The 17341-nt window shown below is 35.2% G+C and overlaps 1 protein-coding gene across 4 annotated transcripts in view; it reads left to right on the forward strand.

Annotated features, from left to right (window-relative positions):
* The first annotated feature begins 539 nt into the window (after positions 1-539).
* Positions 540-17341, forward strand: part of LOC106877779 (low-density lipoprotein receptor) — a 39950-nt gene continuing 23148 nt past the window's right edge. For all 4 annotated transcript variants that reach the window (XR_001410415.3, XR_016243928.1, XM_014926787.3 and 1 more), the window contains exons 1-7: positions 540-988; positions 2095-2211; positions 13870-13992; positions 14650-14766; positions 15352-15468; positions 16343-16579; positions 17058-17177. Coding sequence is in view for 2 of the 4 variants with exons in the window: in XM_014926787.3 (XP_014782273.1) it covers positions 904-988; positions 2095-2211; positions 13870-13992; positions 14650-14766; positions 15352-15468; positions 16343-16579; positions 17058-17177 (916 nt within the window). In the remaining 2 variants the exon portion in view is untranslated. The remainder of the gene's footprint in view (positions 989-2094; positions 2212-13869; positions 13993-14649; positions 14767-15351; positions 15469-16342; positions 16580-17057; positions 17178-17341) is intronic.

Below are 17341 nucleotides of genomic sequence, written 5' to 3' on the forward strand. Positions count from 1 at the left end.
GTTATTTCGGAAAATGAACTCAAATTATTTTACAGTATTTTAAACACACGTGGAAAACCTACACCATTTATTCATGTCCTTGCTTTAGGCTTACCTTCGCATTCTCTCCCCACGTCTTATCTTTCTCTCTCAAGAGAGCGTGAGATAAGACATTCCTTCTCTTCTTTCTCTCACATTCTTATTCCCTCTCTCTGTCTCTCACACACACTAACATACATACATACATTGTCTCTATACTAAACATCCTCTGTCACACACTCACATACTCAATACACAAATGCTCTCCCTCCCTCGCTTTCTCTTTCACACACACATACACACATTCTGTCTGTCTACACTAAGATCCTCTATTTCACACACCCACACACATAATACTAAATACACATACTCTCTCTCCCTCTTTCTTTCACACAAACACACTCTCTCTCTCTCTCTCTTCTCTTCATTTGCCTGTTACCACTCCCATCTTGCTTTACTCTTTCCTCTTCTCCTTCTTCTCTCTTTCTCCCACTCTTGCATTATCTCTTCCCGCTCCCCTCACAGACCGGTTATTCACTTAGGTCCTAGACACGCTGTTGAGGTGGATTCTTGAATGACTGACTTCACATATCAGTCAACCTAAAAAAACATCGTAGCAGACTCATCTTTTCCTTTTAATTATTGTGAACAGTATTTGAAATAATTTATATCTTTCTAAATAACAAGATTGTTTTAGACGATAGCTAGACTGAACAGCGATTATTTTAATTAAAAAAAAAAGAGAACAGGCCCTTGAGTGGATTTCATCATCTGTGCTGGTGTTCTACCAACAACTCGTACTGTCTTCACCTTACATTGAATCATTCATACTTAACTACTAGTATTTTTTGTGCCTCCTTTGGTTTCTGACGACTGCAAAACGTTATGAAACTGCTATCTCATCTTTTCAGTTACTATTTCATTTTAACATTTCTAACATTATTCATCTTTCTTCAAGCTACATCAGCTGGTAAGTAATTTCTACAAATATTTCTTCTGAAATTACAATTTTGGTGTTTTCTCTTTTTTTATATGCAATTTTTAAATATTATTTTCGGTGGGGTGAGGTCGGGGAATTAGCTACTGGTTAATTAATGTGTGGGTGTGTATAGTCACCATATATGTATGCGTATATTATATGATGTATGTGTATTCTTTACCTTCGCTATATATATATATATGTATGTATGTATGTATGTATGTATGTGTGTGTATATATATATATATATATATAAAGAACGATGGATTGAAAATCAGTAGACCACCGGATTATAATGTTTGCGGTAATTCCGTCTTTCAAAATTCTGAGTTCAAACCTCGTTTAAGGTTGACTTAGCCTTTCCATCGCACTGGGTTCGATTAAATAAAATACTACTGAAGTACCGGTTTCGATTTCCTCGATCGTTCCATTCCCATCTAATATGTGATGTGGAATATTTTATTTCTCACTGCGATGTTCATTTTCCTATCTTTTAGATTGTTTCATGCCACCATATGAAGGATTTTGCCATTGTCCATTAATATAATTTAACTGGATAGAATTTATGAAATTCTATTTTATGTTCTGTAAGTTGTGTGTGTGTGTGCATAACAATGTGTTGTATGGTAGTTTCCTTTTAATTCTTTAATGTACTGTATATTATATACACACACAGTTAGATTATGTTCCACTTATATTTACACACACATTTATACATGTTACAGTTGTGATATGTGATGTCCGTATTATTTAGATATTTAAAACATCGCTTTGTGAAATATTTGTAAATTTGTATTATTTTATGGCTCTTACTCTCGACATAATATTTTTCTGTTTATTTTATAAGTTTTCCATAAATAGAAATGTATTGTTAATATTAGAATTGAAAGGAAATCGCAACCATGTGATCAATATTTTATTTCTGAATTTACTGATTATGTTGCCAAAATACAAGTGTGATTTTATATGCATAATATGTATGTATGTGTGTGTGTCTGTGTGTATGCGCGCACGCACACATACATACATATATATATATATATATATATATATACACACACACACACATATACATATATATTCTTATTCTTTTATAGTTACACCCGATTGTGATTCGAATAAATTCAACTGCGGGGACGGGACGTGTATTGCGTTGAATGCATTATGTGACAGCTTCGAAGACTGTGATAATGGATCGGACGAACACAATTGTTGTGAGTAACATTTATTTCCATTCATTTTTCTCTTTTACTTCCACCACCAGCGCTACTGACATCATCATCACTACTACTGACATCATCACCTTACCTCCGTCACCACCACTACTATCATCATCATTATCACCACATCACAGACTCTTTAGGTGATGTCTTGATCTGTCAGAAATAGCAGTCATAATTTCTTCTGAAAACCAGATAGGATGGTCATAGCTGGAATGTTTTACTTTCAAGGGTTGAGCTGAATTTTTATTACGCGTTAACAAAGCTTCTATTGCCGCTCGAACTGCTAATAACAGTAGCCAAACATCCTCAAATTACACTCTTCTATCTTAAATTGGATAGAGTAAATCGTTAATTAAGACTTGATTTTATTTTTATTGATGACTTTGTACTAATTAAATTGCCATATGCATGCACACTTACTCTTAGAGGTATGTATGTATGTATATGTGTATATATATATATGTATGTATGTACATAAACATGTACGATGTGTACATGCAGTTGTATGCACAACTACGTAAACATGTCTAATCTACATGCTTGCCAGATTTCGGCGGTTTTCGCTCGAACGAATGCATTCCAGTAGTGACCACCTCGCTTTTTTCCAGAATCCTTTTTTAAACGGCTGGGCTACTATTTCTAGCAGGTCGAGTGACAACATTCGGACTCCCGGTGTAATTATGATAATTTTGCTTTATTAATTACCATGAATATTTTGAAAATGTAAAAAAAAAAAAAAGATGCTGCACAGATATTGATGAACTGTCGTCCTTTGGTGAAAACTTGCGGTTCCATTGATTTTTATGTTGCGTATTATTAGATCATCGTTTTATATTAAATGATTTGGTAAGGAATTGAGTTATTGATGCTTCATTCAAAACATTACATTAAAGCTTGTCTTTAATTAGAATTAACTAATTGATTTGAGATGAAAGACAGAAACACCAAACGAAATGCAATCAAGATTCGGTGGTAATTGCTCTTTTCATGTTCTACATAAATACATCGATATATTTTCCTTTTTTCTTTTTAGATTACTATGACCAGACATAAACAATTTAATTTTTGTTGGGAAGGGTCTGTAGACGGCAGGTTATTTCTGACTACCCCCTGTAAACCATGGGATGACAAAATTTACCAAGACAGAATTTGGGGACCTAAAATAATCAGTGCCCCTCTTACTTCAAACTAATGTTATAAACATTTCTACCACCTCACTACCACTTTTATTGGGTTCATTACAAAGAAATGGAACCGTTAAAAAACTTAACTGTGAAAATTCACCTTGTCCCTACTTCAACATGGCAAATACACTCACAATTTTTATAGCTTAATGTCTTCACATTTCAGAACTTTATAGTCGTTTAATACAAATAATGAAATCTTATTTTCGGCTGTAATAGTTCCCACGGGTTGAGGTGACGAACCGGTCTCTGTCAGCACCCAACTGACACCATTTTCACTCCACACTTCTGAGGTTAAGAGAAGTTGTCACTGTTACTAGTCTCATTCATCTCTTCTTCCTATAACAATCTATGTTTATTTATTACTTTATCAGTATTCTATTTTTTTATTTTTTTATCTATTTTATTCTGCTTTATTCCTATTGTTTATGTAATAAACTTAATTACCAACTTGATCTTTTTAGTTAAATATCTAATTAACAAAATCCTTGAGCTCCTTGAAACATTTTATCATCGTCATCTGATATACGAAATGTTAGGAAAAGTCCAAGTTGTTCCAGAACTGGTCTTGTTAAATAATCCACTCTCTTCCATTGATCATTTCTATCTACTTTGACTTATTCTTTTTTAAAAACATCCTTCAAAACAAGATATTCAAAATAAACTTCAAAATATGATTTCACTCACACACACAGAATTGTCAATTAAGATCTGATTTTGTACTATTTTGCATCATTTAACAATCGACCCTTCAGATCAATCATAACAGGATTAGGGTCTTGTAGTGATATATTTCCCTATCTGATTGAATGAGTTTAATATATAATCAGAAATAACCTTGTATCCAGTGTGTATGCATGTGTTATAAACAAATTTCATATTTTCACAAACATTTTGTGTGTGTGTGTTTACAAGAAGTTTGTACATGTTGGAAAGACTCAGCTTTGAATAACTATGATTCCCTTTTTATTCTCTTAATTGCTTTCCCTATTAGTGTGATACTAGCAACTCCTTGCACACATCATAAGAAATTGCCAGAGTTTCACCCCATCACTGGCTCATTCAGTATGAAGCAGCCAGTTTTCTCATTGTACCAAGACATCGACTTACCTATTGTATTTGATTCTTGATCAGTTGTTTTAATCAATAATTAAAACAATCTAGATATTAGAGTAACAGAGCTCAAGGTCCTTGAGTTCTGTTTTAATGCAATATTTTGAGTTTTTGGTAAACATCTGAAGGTGTAGACGATGGTAGCTTGTATCTTGGTTATGTTACTAATAGTTGTTCTATCTTTGAGGATTTTGTTCTCTGGTGAACAGCATAACAACCAGGACCTAAGCATGAGCCTTCAATGCATAAAATCATTTAGGTATAGATGTGTGTGTGTGTGTGTGTGTGTGTGTGTGTATAGGTAAAAAAACAAGGAGTGTGTTGTGTTACATGAATAATATTTTCAGAAGTCAAACTCATATATATCAGAAGACTCATCAAACCAAGTGAAATTGTAGTCGTGGCTGGTGCCAGAACATGTAAAATGTTGGTGACATGTAAAAGATGCATAATAAAGAAATTCACTTCAAACCACATGGTTTGGGATTTAATTCCATTCCATTGCACATTGGGTGTCCTGTTATTGTTCCAGAATTACCAAAGCCTTGTCAGTGCTTTATTAGACAGAAAGCGGAAGGAAGCCAGGTGTGTGTTTGTGTTTGCTTGTCGTAATATCACATAATATTTGTGAATGAGGACCACTGACCTATACCTGGCCACTCAGTTGCTATCTTCTACGTAAAGGTTTCTGGTCATTGTGCTGTTCGAATATTTAGAGGGAATTTTACCTTACTTTGGTATGGGTGAGAGTTGGTTGCAGAAAATGCATCTGGCTGTAGAAAACCCACCTCAACAAATTTTGTCAAATCCTGCAAGCATGGAAAAGTGGACATTAAAACAATGATGTATATATACAAATGAATGTTTTCATATATGTGTGTGTGTGTGTAGGTTGATATATATACATATGCGTGTATATATGTATGTGTGTGTTTGTATGTACACATGCACACAAGGTTTGCATTCTATTGTACTTTTTTGAAACATGGACATCTCAAGTTGCTTGAGCACTTTCGTCAAAAATGTTTGAAACATATACTCAACATCAAGTGGCAAAGTGAAGCACTTGACACAGAAGTCCTTGCAAAGACTAGATGCACAAGGTGTGAGCTGCTCATCATATCAAAATGTGTTAGGCAGGCCATGTTGTGCACATGGAAGTTAAAAGAACTGCAAGGCAGTAGTTCTGTGGTGAGCTGCAAATTGGAAAGTGTTTGCTGCATGAAAAAGGTATAAAGACTGCATAGAAAACAAACCTGAATGAAGTATGAATAAATGGGAAGAACTGGGACGAAGTAGTTTTGGAAAGAGGTGAATCGAGGAAACACAAGGAAAAGATGGGAAACATTTGAAGATGGTTCCCTTCAGCACCAAAGACTAAAGCATTTGCTTGAGAAGGACTCTCATCAAAACCTCAATTAGAACAAAGTACATGTGAAATGTGTGGTCATGTACTCCTTTCCAAGGCTGGGTATGTTACTCATTTGAAGTCTCATGAAAGATCAACCATATGCAACATCCTCTCTCCTCGACCACGTAATTCATCATGTGTACTATGGGAAAAAGTTTGTAGGTTGAGTTCATATCTGAAAGGACATGGTGGTTCACAAAGTTCAGATCCCATAAAGTAACCCAATCACTCCAGTGATTGGGTTACTTTATGCTGCAAGATTGACCAGTCATCTGAGAGGTCGTTGATGGAAAGTCAGAAATGCTATTCACAAGAAAGCGCTGAGAGAGAGCAATCATTTCTGAAAATGGGAGCAATCACTATGTGTATGCACATGTGTGTGTGTGTGTGTGAAAACAGATTAACTTGCATTGCATTGTGAACCAACATGGGTATATGTATATGTGTGTGTGTGTGTATTCCTATGTGCACTCATATCCATCATCATAATCATCATCGTGTCTACATACTTAATGGAACTTTACTCTTTTCTGGCATCTGGAACATGAAAATAGCTACATTCTAATGAATCCTACAACGGATTAATTATATATATGTGTATTTGTCAATTTTATGCTTCCATTTTCCTTTCTAATGGACTTCCCTCTGTTTCTGAAGAAGAGCATTGCTCGAAATGTTAAATCATCATGTTGTTTTTTGGGGTTTGTTCTTTTTTGGGATTATGTGTGTAGATATATATATATATATATGTATATGTATATAAGTGTATATATGTATATAAGTGTATATATATATGTGTGTGTATATATATATATATATATGCGTATATATGTATATAAGTGTATATATATATATATGTGTATATATGTATATAAGTATATGTATATATATATATATATATATGTATGTATAATATATTTCTAGAGTTGTGTGGTCATACTACTAAGCACTTTACAGAGGTTTACTGTGTATGTTTTCTTATATCTCCAATACTAGAAGGATTTGAAATTGTTCTCAATAAGACCCGACCTACAGGTATCTTACCACCTCACTCTTTTCTATTCAAACACCAACCACACAAGGTGTGTGCAGGGTGCATTTTTCATGACCTCAGCTTTAGAGAGATATCCTTATCAGCAGTCCAGTTTGGCATAATGTTTTGTCTGCTTCATTGGGTGTGTTGTATACACAGCAACTGTATAGAGTAACAGCTATTGGCCTAATATATATAATGGACTGAAAAGAGAGGAATATTGGAGAGCAATGACAGCACGTTATCTAGAAATGAGTAAGGTGGGGGAGTGTCTAAGTGTAGAAGTACTCAAAAACCTAAGACATTGAGCTTAATATTTGTGAAACAAGTTTAAGGTTAATTTATTTACTTATGAGGTGACTCAATGCTAAGAGTAGAATTAAATATATTTTAAACTTGCTTTTCTCTGGGACCTCAAGTTTCACCTAGTAGTTTAGTCAGCCATTGCTTGTTTGGCCTGTTTTATTAAGTGGAATACATATCTATCTATTCTATCTATCTATCTATCTATCTCTATATATATACAAGCATATATATGTGTATGCATAAATATATATATATATATATATGCATACACATATATATGCTTGTATATATATAGAGCGAGAAGGAAGAAAACTGAATATATAAAGCAAAGTATGTACACACACACATACACATACACAGATACATTATCTGGGAATAGGGATGGGGTTTCATATGGACCTAAAATTTTGTAGGCAAACACTTTTCTATTGGCCCAAAACTCTGGGTACTTAACCCTTTAGCATTTAAACTAACAGTATCTGGCCAAAGTGTTTTCCCTGTATTATGTTTAAACTAGTCAGATCCAGCCTCTCACACATACTCCACAATGTTAATTTAAAAATAGTCACCACATCAAAATCCGAAAGTCATGAGATGATGCATTATGTGAATGCTAAAGGGTTAAGGAACTTCTGTAGTGTTCTGAGATGTGTGTATGGGCATGAGTGTAATGGGGTGCCCAGTTGCGTATTCTAATTACACATAGAAATGTCTTTTATCAGGCATAATTTTTGTAGGTGCATAAATCATTAAAATTGATGGCTGGAGTGGGCAGCTGCTTTTGATTTCAAAACCAGACAAAGATTTGAACTTTGTGGAATGGGCACAAGTCTTGTATGTACATGTGTGTGTGTGTGTATATATATATATGTATATATATATATATATATATATGTATATATATATATATATATGTATATGTATATGTATATATATATATATATATATATGTATATATATGTATATGTATATGTATATGTATATATATATATGTATATATATATATATATATATATATATGTATATATATATATATATGTATATATATATATATGTATAGGAACACACACACACATCATCATCATCATCATTTTAACTTCTGCTTTCCATGCTGGCATGGGTTAGATGGTTTGACAGGGAACCGGTGAAGGGTTGTGTTGAGCTTGAATGTCATCCTTAGCATGGTTTCTATGGTTGGATACCATTCCTAATGCCAACCACTTTGTGTGTGTGTGTGTGTGTATATAACAGATTTTCAGTTTCCATCCTCTTGATTCACTCATAGGGCATTGGTTGGCTAAGGGCTTATTGCAGAAGACACTTACCCAAGTTGCCACTCAATGGGACTGAACCTGAAACTACATGGTTTGGAAGCAAGCTTTTTAGCCACAAAGCCATGCCATACAATGCACCTGTGTTCACTAATGTGGTTGGTATTGGAGACCTGCAACTGTAAATGATTGTCGACTTTGATTATGATGATCTGTTCAACAAGTAGCATGGAAAAGAGACATAAAATGAATATTGATATGTTTGCTTTCCCTGCTAGCATAGCTGGAACAGGTTGTCCCAATCCAAGTCAAGTGCTTATTTGGGTTGACTGACCCCTTGATTGGGTTAATGAATGATGCCTTTCTTAACACCAATCACATTACAAAATGCACAGGGGCGTTTTATGAAATCGTCACTCAAGAGGTTGTCAAGAAGACTAAAGGGTCCTCTTGATCCATGTTGTGTCTGTTTTCTGATTTTACAATAAGAAAACTGCTTTCCTGCATATTATAAGAGATGAAATGGGTTGATTGGAAGGGCATCTGGCCATATGATACTGCATTAGAAAACCAGTCCAACACATACCATTATGATAATAGTAAAACAATGATATATCAGATACATAGGTGTGTGTGTGTGTAAGCGACACCTAAAAGCACCCCACTCTTTAAAGCGGTTGACATTAGGAAGAGCATTCCAGCCATAGAAACCCTGCCAAATCAGACTGGAGTCTGGTGCAGCCTCCCAGCTTGCCAGCCCCTGGTCACACCATCCAACCCCTGCCAGCATGGACAATGGATGTGAAATGATGATGATGATATAGGTGTGGTAAGAAGTTTGATTTCCAACCACATGGTTCTGGGTTTAGTCCCACTGCATGGCACCCTGGGCAAGTAGCTTCTACTGTAACCCCTGACCGACTATAGTGGATTTTGAAGCTGGAAACTGATTGAAGCCTCTCGTGAGCGTGTGTGTGTTAATGCTTTCTTGCCTTGACAACGTTTGATAATTGTAAACTGGTGTCACCTTTATGCAAGTGGTATTTTTCGTTTCCAATCATCCAGTGTCTGGTAATGGGGAAATATTACTTTACTTGGAAAGAGATGAGTATTGACATGTAGGGCATGCGGCCGTAGAAAGTCTGCCTTAAATTCAGTCTGATCCATGCGAGCATGGGAAAGTGGACGTAAGTAGATGTTAGATGATGATGTAGTTCACCCCATGCCAGCAGAGGAAACAGACGTTGATGATATATGTATACGCACAATGTATATTTCATTCCTATTATAGTCAGGCACAAGGCCTGGAATTTTGGAAGAAGAGACTAGTTGATTACATTGACCCAGTGTTCAACTGGTACTTATTTCTTCGAACCCGGAAGGGATAAAAGACAAAGGAAATGCCACAAAGCATTTTGCTCGGCGTGCTAACCATTCTGCCAGCCCGCTGCCTTACACACGTATACAGGCACAATCTGTTTATCTTTTACTTGTTTCAGTTATTAGACTGCGGCTATACTCGAGCACTGCCCTGAAGTATTTTAGTCGAACGTATATCGACATATATCTATATATTATATAATTTTTTTAAAATCTTTTAATGAGAGGGGAAAGTAATAGCTATGACCTTCTCATAGCGTCTTCGACATTTAGTGGGAGGAAGATGGCCTCAAACCGAATAAACCTGAAAGGCACCGAGGGAGCAGGTGATAGTATTAAAGTTAGCCTTAGATTTAATCTGAAATCACTGGAAGTGATAATCATATACCTGTTTAATTTATATATCGTATATTTTATTATTCTGTCTATCATGTGTATATTATATATAAAGGTGTGTATGTATATACATATAGAGATAAATACGTTCATTCATACTCATAAATGCACACACACAAATGTGTGCGCGCGTAGATTAGATATATATTTATATCTAATCTAGACAGAGATTTGTTTTATGTTATAATAAAAACAATTGTACATTATATATATATGTATATATATATACACACACACATGCACGGAGGATTGGTGTTAATATATGTATATTTAGAGAAATTTAAAAAATAAAAGGAATCTTGTTCCCTTGAAATATTCATCAATAAATCTCGCGGATTATTTCTGACTATTTTTCTGTGCGCGCAATTTCAAGAGCGAAATGTTAGTAGTAACGTATGATAGAATTCGGTCAGGTTTGCTGCGTTTTGATTGGCTGAAACATATGAGCTGAGTAAATATCAACCAATGAAAGCATCTCACCATTTTTGTCACCTTACAACTCGTGGGAAGTGAGACATGTTTCTCAAAAATTCTTCACATATCTTCTGTCATTTTTGCCAACAAAATGTTATTGTGTTTAGTGGAGGGTTTTCTAAAAACATCTTTCAGTTATTAATTTTCCTTTTTTTTTTCTTTTTTCAATAAAATGCACTCCTTCCATGTGTTGTGAATTTGAAACGTATTTTGACAACGACTTGTTTACTGACACAAAAATGAAAACCAAATAAAGAAAATAGTTTTGTTGTTGGTGTTGTCATAATCTGAGGGCAACCGGTTAGAACGGCTGACAAAAAAAATGCCCTGTAATATTTAATTACGTGTCTTTTATAATGTTGCCAGTCTCATCTGGTTTGATTTTCGTCTTTCCCTGCTGCTGACCTATCCTTAAAATTTAGCAGTCATTAAGAGAAGCGGCCGTCGTAGACGAAATTATTATCTAATTTTACTTTTTAAGTTCAAATCTCTCTGAAGTTATCTTTCATCCTCTTGAGATCGATAAAATAGATCGCAGTCCTATACTGGGTCCAAACAAGTCCCTTATGTTTCCAAAAAGGAAAGGACACTTACAGAAAACATTTTTATGTAACAAAACTAACAATAATTAAAATTTAATTGCTTGGGCAATTAAGAGAATTAATTAAAAGAGTTAATGCTTTGATTTCGCATTTCTGAAATGAAATGAAATAGCTTTTAATCTCATTGTTACGCCAGATTGAGAGAATCGTTAGATAATCGGACAAAATGCCTTACTTAAATTCTTCCGGCTCTACATTCTTGGTTCAATTCTCGCCGAAGTCAACTTTACCTTTCATCCCGCTTTCTCTCAGAATTACTGGCTTTGTACCTAAATTACAAATTATTACATGAATGAGCTGGATGAGAAAGTCTTGACATATTTAATTCGCCTGTTTAGATCCTGTTAAAGTCAATGTCTTTGGTCTTCTCAGGGGTCGATTAAATGAATTCAGGTTAAATTTGACTAATCCTTCTGACAAACTCGGGGCTGAGAAATGGATTTTTCCAAACTACTCATGTTTAGGTCTTCAAAAAATGGCAAAAATAATATATCGTATTTTATCATTGTTACTGAAGCTTAGACCTCGTCCATACTTGTTTGATTTCATTAAAGTGTTTAGTTCTGTTGTTTAGGATTAGGGAAAACCAAAGAAAACTAACCTACAAATAATACCTGTAAAACATTGAGTACTAATTCGGAACAGAAGGCGCTGATTTATATAACTTTCATTGTAAATCTTTCTCAAATATATTTGTTTCTCCATGTAATTTAAATTGCAACATGTTTTATTTTCATCATCATCGTCGTCGTCGTTTAACGTCCGCTTTCCATGCTAGCATGGGTTGGACGATTTGACTGATGACTGGCAAGCCAGAAGGCTACACCAGGCTCCAATCTGATTTGGCAGAGTTTCTACAGCTGGATGCCTTTCTTAACGCCAACCACTCCGAGTGTGTAGTGGGTGCTTTTACGTGCCACCGGCACGGAATTAGCTGATAATAATTAAGCTTTTTTTCTAAGTTTAAATCTCTGTATGTAACATCATTTAGTTGGCTTTGGTTTAAACTAATTGAAAGATGCAACAGTGAATCTCCAGATGGTTTAGTTTTTTGGTGATGGCTATCACCTTGATTTGTGTTCATATTACTGTTAAAAATAGTTGAATCCCTAAGTATGTTGTGTTGTAATAACCTCGTATAGTGCTGTTTCATTCAGTGAGACAATTTTTATTAAGAATGTATCTAGTGTTAACTGAGGTATTAATATTTATTTGCTTTGTCTGTTTTATCTCTGTTAACAAGGATCAGACGGTACTTTGTGCATAGATTCTGAGTTGAGCTAGTTTTACATTATAATTACTTTTAGAAATCTTGTTTTCAGTAAATTTTCGTTTGTTTGTAAAATAGTGTCTAAAGCACTAGTTTCATCTCTATTTCTAGTTTCCTACTAAAAGTAGTCTGTTAGCACACTAATTGTTCTCATTAATTTTCCCCTTTGCTAAATTCTCCATACAGGAGAACATCCTATTTTTCAATTGCCTTTTGTTTGACAAATATAAGCATAGAATAACTTCAGTTTTGTCATGTGCCATATTGTTAATTACCTTAATTTATTGATAGTTCTTTTAGGATGAGTTCAGTCCTTGCCTGTTGTATGAAAGGTGTTTCTAAGCCTGGATGAAGAGATTGGTATATCAGTTTGATTGTTCTCAATGGAATATTTGAGACTAGAGAAACCACCTGGAACCTAGTCTCTTGATGATAATCAACGGTGTTGATGGATGCGGTTTCTATAACTTGACTCATCACCAGTGTATTTTGAAAACTCATGCTGAGCTTAAAATCTGTTCATGCTTTGTTAAAGTAATTCATGTTTTAAGTCCTTCACTCTGAATGCTGTGAGCAGTATTGTATGATAACAAGAAGTTGGTAAGACACTGGCTAAACTTGGTTTTTTGCCTCTCTCTTCATACAGAAGGATTTTTTTTTTTTTTTTTTTTTTTTTCTTCAGTATCTGAACTGAAACTTATTGAAATAGAGTGAATTGTCCATGTTGACAAAACCCATAACAACATAGAACAGTAGTTTCCTGAGAGAGAAATTATCATATAGATGGTATTTAGGGTAAACAACACAGTTTCAGATTGACTGTTGCAACATGATTATAAAAACATACACTAAGAATTTCTCAATAATGCTGAATAGGGGAGATAACAATGTTCGCCCTTGTAGTTGTTTCTCTCAGCACTGTTTTGAAGAAGTTGGTATCTAACACAATCTTCTGTTGTAATAATTTGTTTTCTCATGATTATAACCTAACAATCATTTATTCAGTTGGTAAAAAGACTCTCATCACTTATAGACTCAATGTTTTATTTTCATCAAGAAATAAGTGCATATGCTGTGCACCAATTTTCCCTTTTACAGCAATTGAAGATTCTCTCAGTTTTCATCATCTTCTAGATAAAATTTAGTCATTTCTATATTAAAAGTAATTTATTTAGACAACAATTAAAAAGTTTATTTGTTTATTTACAGTTAACGCAACGTGTGGGCCCACAGAGTCTTCTTGTGACAATGGACAGTGCATTCCGCAAAAATGGGTTTGTGATGAAGAAATAGATTGTAATGACAGATCTGATGAGAACCCTAAAACCTGCGGTGAGTACAGTTTTATGAGTTAACAGAATTTGATGTCTAAGAAAGATATCGGAAGAAGTGATGAGGTTTGATCCTAAGATATTAACGTCTGTACACTGATATGCTGTACTATCTTAAGATTCATGCACATGTATATATACATATATCATCATCATCATCGTCGTCATCGTCGTTTAACGTCCGCTTTCCATGCTAGCATGGGTTGGACGATTTGACTGAGGACTGGTGAAACCAGATGGCTACACTAAGCGCCAATCTGATCTAGCAGTGTTTCTACAGCTGGATGCCCTTCCTAACGCCAACCACTCCGAGAGTGTAGTGGGTGCTTTTACGTGCCACCGGCACGAGGGGCAGTCAGGCGGTAAATACAAACTGTTTGTGTTGATAACAAAGAATATATTGAGTTCTGCAAGCTAAGGAACCTCATCACGACTGATTGATCTGCTGAAGATTTTTTGTTTCACTCTTTAAAAAGAAAAACTTGCTACACTGTGTCTCGGATGCAGAGGAACGTATGATGGACACCGCTGAAACATACTTGATCTGTTGGATCTGGGCTGAGCTGGGGGCAAGATAAACAGCAACAAACTAAATAAGTATCAACTTTATATTTTCTGTACAAAAGCTGAACTCGTTACTTTTCTTTTGATTTTTTAGCTGAACGAAAATGTCCAGATGATCATTTTTCTTGTGAAAATGGTTTGTGTATCACAGTTGACTGGCTATGTGATGGACAAAACGATTGCCCGAATGGATTGGATGAAAAAAACTGTGGTATGTATTAACGTTTTCTGATATTTCTGTCCTCAACCTAGCAAAAACATAATTACAGTGCTTGTCCCAGCTGTTAAAGCCCTAACCCTCTACCCACAATGCAATATTGCTCCCATATCTGAAATTGTGTTGCTGCTATACATCCCTAGCTGTGACCCCTCACTGCCTCCTTTTCTACCACTTCTACAGTGACCTCAGGATCTCTTCTCCCATATTATGTGCATATCCAACCCCAAGCTCCACTTACTGCTACACCTAATCTTTTTTTCTTCTCCATAATGCCATCCCACTTTAATTCTCTCCCAGTCCAAGATTTTCCTGCAGCAATTTGCAATTATTTTGGAGGATGATGAACTGTGGCAATCTCTCCTATATCATAGAGTAGGTCATGGTTACCACCATTACCACCATTTGAAACCAACAAAAAACACTTTTTTTATTCAAATTGTTTCTGTCTGTCTATCTAACTATATATATATAGTGTATATTTATAGAGAGAGAGAAATGTATGTACTATTCATGTACCTATCTACCTGTCTACATCTCTGTTTGTCTTCAACTTACAAATTGTTTTCACTTCTCCAGTTCAAGACAAGTGTCTTGCGAAGGAATTCCGCTGTAGCAATGGTGACTGTATCAACAATGGATGGGTTTGTGATGGAGAAAATGATTGTGTAGATGAGTCAGATGAAAAGGGCTGCGGTGAGTTTTCACTATTTTCATAAAATACTTAAAAATTGTGTTTTTCTGTAATTTTATATTTCTGTCATCCAAAAATAGACATCTTACACCTTGGTCAAGTGTCCACTACTTCAGCCTTAGGCTGACCAATTTCCTTATGAGCAGAATTTGGTGGATGGAAATTGTGCAGAAGAGACCAGTGTGTGCGTGCGTGCGTGCACACACACACACACACACACAGTCCATCTTCCAATGTGACAGAGATTGAATAGTTTGATAGGATCTGATGAGTAGAAGGACTGCATTATGCTTCAGTATTTGTTTTGGCATAATTTCTTTGAATGGATGACTTTCCTAACACCAATATGTGTGTGTGTGTATTAATTTTTACTATTTATAAAGAAAAGTTTGTGATTTCAGACTTTTGGCTCCCTACTTGTCATCAGACTGATGATGGCTGCAAAGCCAAAACTCTGAAGATACGGTCAATCTTTTCTGTGTAAAAATTAATATGTACACTACTAATAAATATTGAGTACTCCTTCAGAGATACTGGGCTCCGTATGATCAGTTAAACTATTGACAGCAGGCTCCAGCATGGCCACTCACAGTCCAGTGACTAAAATTGGTAAATAGATGACAGTGTCTATTATTTTTGCTGTTAAAAAAAAAGTTACAACCTGAAACTGCTGAGCAGCCTTTCGTTGGTTTTTACAAACTGAGTCCAGATTCCGATTCAGTCAGCTTTACTGTTCATCCTTTCAAGGACAATAAAACAAGTACCAGTTGAGTACTGGGCTCAGTATAATTAACTTACTCCCTTCCCTTACAATTGCTGACCTTGTGCTAAAATTAGAAGCCATTATTACAGACCTGATATTTTCCTTCTTTTCAGAACCTCGTACATGCCAGCCTGACGAATTTGAGTGTGACACTCATACTTGTATAAATCCAAGCTGGATATGTGATGGGGACGGAGACTGTTCTGACAATACGGATGAAAATAACTGTACTACAATCAGCAATGAATGTACAAGTCTAGATTTTATTTGCAAAAATGAAATTTGTATCACTAAATCCTGGAAGTGTGATGGTGATGAGGACTGTCTAGATGGAAGTGATGAGGTCGATTGTAAGTATTTTCACTGAAATTTTTGTTTTGAGGGTTTGGGGTTGAAGCAATAGTCTGTGGTTTTTGCTGCAAGGGTCAGGTAGGCTTATATGGAGGTGACATTAGATCAGTCAATCTGAAGAACAGAAACTGTTGCAGTGGAAAAGAGAAAGAGTGAGTAAAGTAATTAGAACAAATTAGGATCCGTGTCATCGAAAAATCTGACAAAATTATAGTAAATTACTTTATTACACATAAGTATATTAACTTACTTTTCTGATCTTGCTGTTCTGAATATAGTTACATTCTTGGAACGGGGAAAATAAAAATAACATTTAGTTTTTGTGCTGTAATGCACACGCATAATTTTTAGGGAAAATTTCATATTATACCTGAATAATCACTTTGTGTGTGCACATATATATATTGATGGCAGTGTTTGTGTGTATATTGACTTATAGAGAGTAATTAAATGTTGAGCATCTCGTATTCATTTCAGGTACGCACACCTGTGATAATGACCATTTTCTTTGTGAAGAATCAAAAGAATGTCTTCATAAACTACTTAAATGTGATGGTTCTGTTGATTGCGAAAGCGGTTCTGATGAAAAAGATTGTGGTGAGTTGCTTTTTCTCCTTTTTGATTTTGCAAATTCAATTTGTTAAACTCTGCTGCTCATATTTCACTCTCTTCATCTTGTGACATTTTCTTCTCATTTATTCCTTCTCCATTCTGCTTTCTCTCTTGTTCATCAACTTAACCACTTCTTGCTACAATAACCC

The sequence above is a fragment of the Octopus bimaculoides genome, chromosome 13, assembly GCF_046866305.1.
Source record: "Octopus bimaculoides isolate indiv1 chromosome 13, ASM4686630v1, whole genome shotgun sequence".
Classification (NCBI taxonomy): Eukaryota; Metazoa; Mollusca; class Cephalopoda; order Octopoda; family Octopodidae; genus Octopus; species Octopus bimaculoides.